The 2,268-nt window shown below is 64.4% G+C and overlaps 1 protein-coding gene across 1 annotated transcript in view; it reads right to left on the bottom strand.

Moving 5' to 3' along the window:
• The window catches only part of TLX2 (T cell leukemia homeobox 2), a 3,018-nt gene extending 929 nt beyond the window's left edge, over positions 1–2,089 (bottom strand). The window contains exon 1 of the mRNA XM_025191921.1: positions 1,370–2,089. Within this exon, the coding sequence (XP_025047706.1) occupies positions 1,370–1,851 (482 nt within the window). The 5' untranslated portion in view covers positions 1,852–2,089. The remainder of the gene's footprint in view (positions 1–1,369) is intronic.
• Positions 2,090–2,268: the final 179 nt, after the last annotated feature.

The raw sequence follows: 2,268 nt of genomic DNA, 5'->3' as shown, positions 1-2,268 counted from the left end.
TGCCGTCTGCCTCCTGTGGGCACACGACACGGCTGCCTCAGCCCCTGCCTGCCCCCTGACTGCAGCCCCGCCTGCTCCGGCACCCCCCACCACAGCCCTGCTTCGGCCCAGGCCAGGGAGCCCAGCTACCAGGGGGGTCAGTCATGGACAAGGGCTGAAGGGAGCTCAGGAGGTCACATCTTGTCCAACCCCCTGCTCAAAGCAGGGCCAGCCCCAACTACATCATCCCAGTCAGGGCTTTGTCTACCCGGGTCTTAAACACCTCCAAGGGTGGAGTCTCCACCTCTTCTCTGGGGAGCCTGTTCCAGTAGGATTACACCATGGCATGAAAGGCTGGGACTCGTGGCCCCCAGATATGGTGGGAGCTGAGACCTCACCAGGGCTTGGACACATGCATGGAGAAAAGGGGCATCAGTGGCTCTGGGGCAGGCAGTGAGGGCCTTGGCATCAGCCCTGCCTGGACCTCAGTGCTGGAGGCTGCAGGGGAGAGGAACAGGGAAAACCCTGCTCAGCCCCAGTCTCTCTCCCTTCTGGCCTCCACTCCATGCCCCCGTGTGACACAGGCCTATTTGTTGCCTTAAGGGCCCAGGCACCAGGTAAACTATTGGCTGGAGGCTCCTGAAAAGGCAACAACTGATGACTTGGGATAAATTATAAAAAAACAAAGGATAGAAGTGATGGTCTGAGATTAATAACTAGCGCACCAAGGAGGGACGTGGAGCAGAGTGCACCACACAGAGCCCACGGGCCCTTGAACGATTCCAGGGAACAGGCGGACACGGCCCAGTGATGCTCTGCCCCGAGACGGGAATGTACTGGGGACAGGACAGTGGCCCTGCAGTCCCCGGGGACCTTCCCACCAGAGCCTCCTTCCTGGTCAGATACATGCCAGCATGGCCAGGACAAGAGGAGGTTGCCCAGGAGGTCCTGGGACACGATGGGGCTGCAGACAGGGAGTGTGTAAATAGGTGCAGGGAGACATGCAGCCAGGACCTCGGCAGGAGATTCTGGAGGAGGCAGCACAGGGGCAGTGCAGGTGGGCGTGCACCAGGGTCTCCCTCTGCTCGCAGCAGAGGCAGGTGTCAGGGATGTCCCTGAACTGCACCAGACACACGCCCACAGCCTCAGCTCCTTGAAGGAGCCACCAGCTGAGGTCTCGGGTAGCTCATGCTGCCATGCGATACAGGAGGCTGGGCAAGATGGCCCCGGGGTCTGAGCCAGGCCAGGGCAGCTCTGCTGTTCTTATGACCTGGGCACTGGCTGAGGCACAGCTCCTGCCCATCCAGCCCCGGCTCCCCCTGCCCAGACAGGAGCTATCTGCAGCCCCCAGTCCGCCCCGGGGCGCCCCCCCCCCCCCCCCCCGCCATACCTCCACTTGGTGCGGCGGTTCTGGAACCAGGTCTTGACCTGCGCGTCCGTCATCTTGAGGGCCTTGGCCAGGGCAGCACGCTCGGCCGAGGCCAGGTACTTTTGACGGTGGAAACGCTTCTCCAGCTCACAGATCTGCACCCGGCTGAAGGATGTGCGTGGCTTTTTCCTCTTGGGGGGCGTCCGGTTCTGGTAGGGGTGCCCCACACGTCGTGTCACCGCAAACGGGGATAGGGCAGCTGCAGGCAGAGTGGAGCAGGGGTCACGCCGGGGGGGGTCCAAGGCCCAGCCCCTTCTCAGGGGATGGTTCCCTGGAACCAGGCAGTGTCTCAGCAGCCCTGGCACAGCAGCAGGGCTGGCCCTAGGGCCGCTGAGGGGCTGGCGATGGGCTGCTTCTTCTGGGCTCCCAAGCCCCAGACTGGCTGCCAGTCGCAAGGGAGTGACAGGATCCCACAGCATTTTTGCCCCATCCCTGATATTCATGGGGAGACCCAGGGTTTGCAGACACGTCACATGTCATGGGAACATCACCAAGCTGGGCAGCACCCGCCTGCAGCCAGATGCAGCACCCTGAGCCCCAGCATTCCCCCAGGGCCCTGAGCTGGCGGGGAGGCTGGGACTGAGCAGCACCCCCAGAGCTCCGGGAGCAGCGAGGTGCCCGCACGGGACCCTGGGGCCCTTCCTGCTGCTCATGGCCAGGGGCAGCCAAGCCAGTGAGGGCCCGCGACCCCATTCATCGGGGCCCCTGCTCCACCGCGGGCCACTGCAGCCCCACGGCCCCAAGGGCGCGGCAAGCGTTAGGGGCTGGGACCCTCGGCCCTGCCCGCGCGGCCCTGGGCACAGTGGAAGGGGGGAATGGCTCAGAGCAGCCCCGGGCTCAGCCCAGCCCCACCCCGGACA

This window comes from Alligator sinensis, unplaced genomic scaffold, assembly GCF_000455745.1.
Source record: "Alligator sinensis unplaced genomic scaffold, ASM45574v1 scaffold1334_1, whole genome shotgun sequence".
Classification (NCBI taxonomy): domain Eukaryota; kingdom Metazoa; phylum Chordata; order Crocodylia; family Alligatoridae; genus Alligator; species Alligator sinensis.
This window is presented reverse-complemented; position numbering and strand designations above follow the sequence as displayed.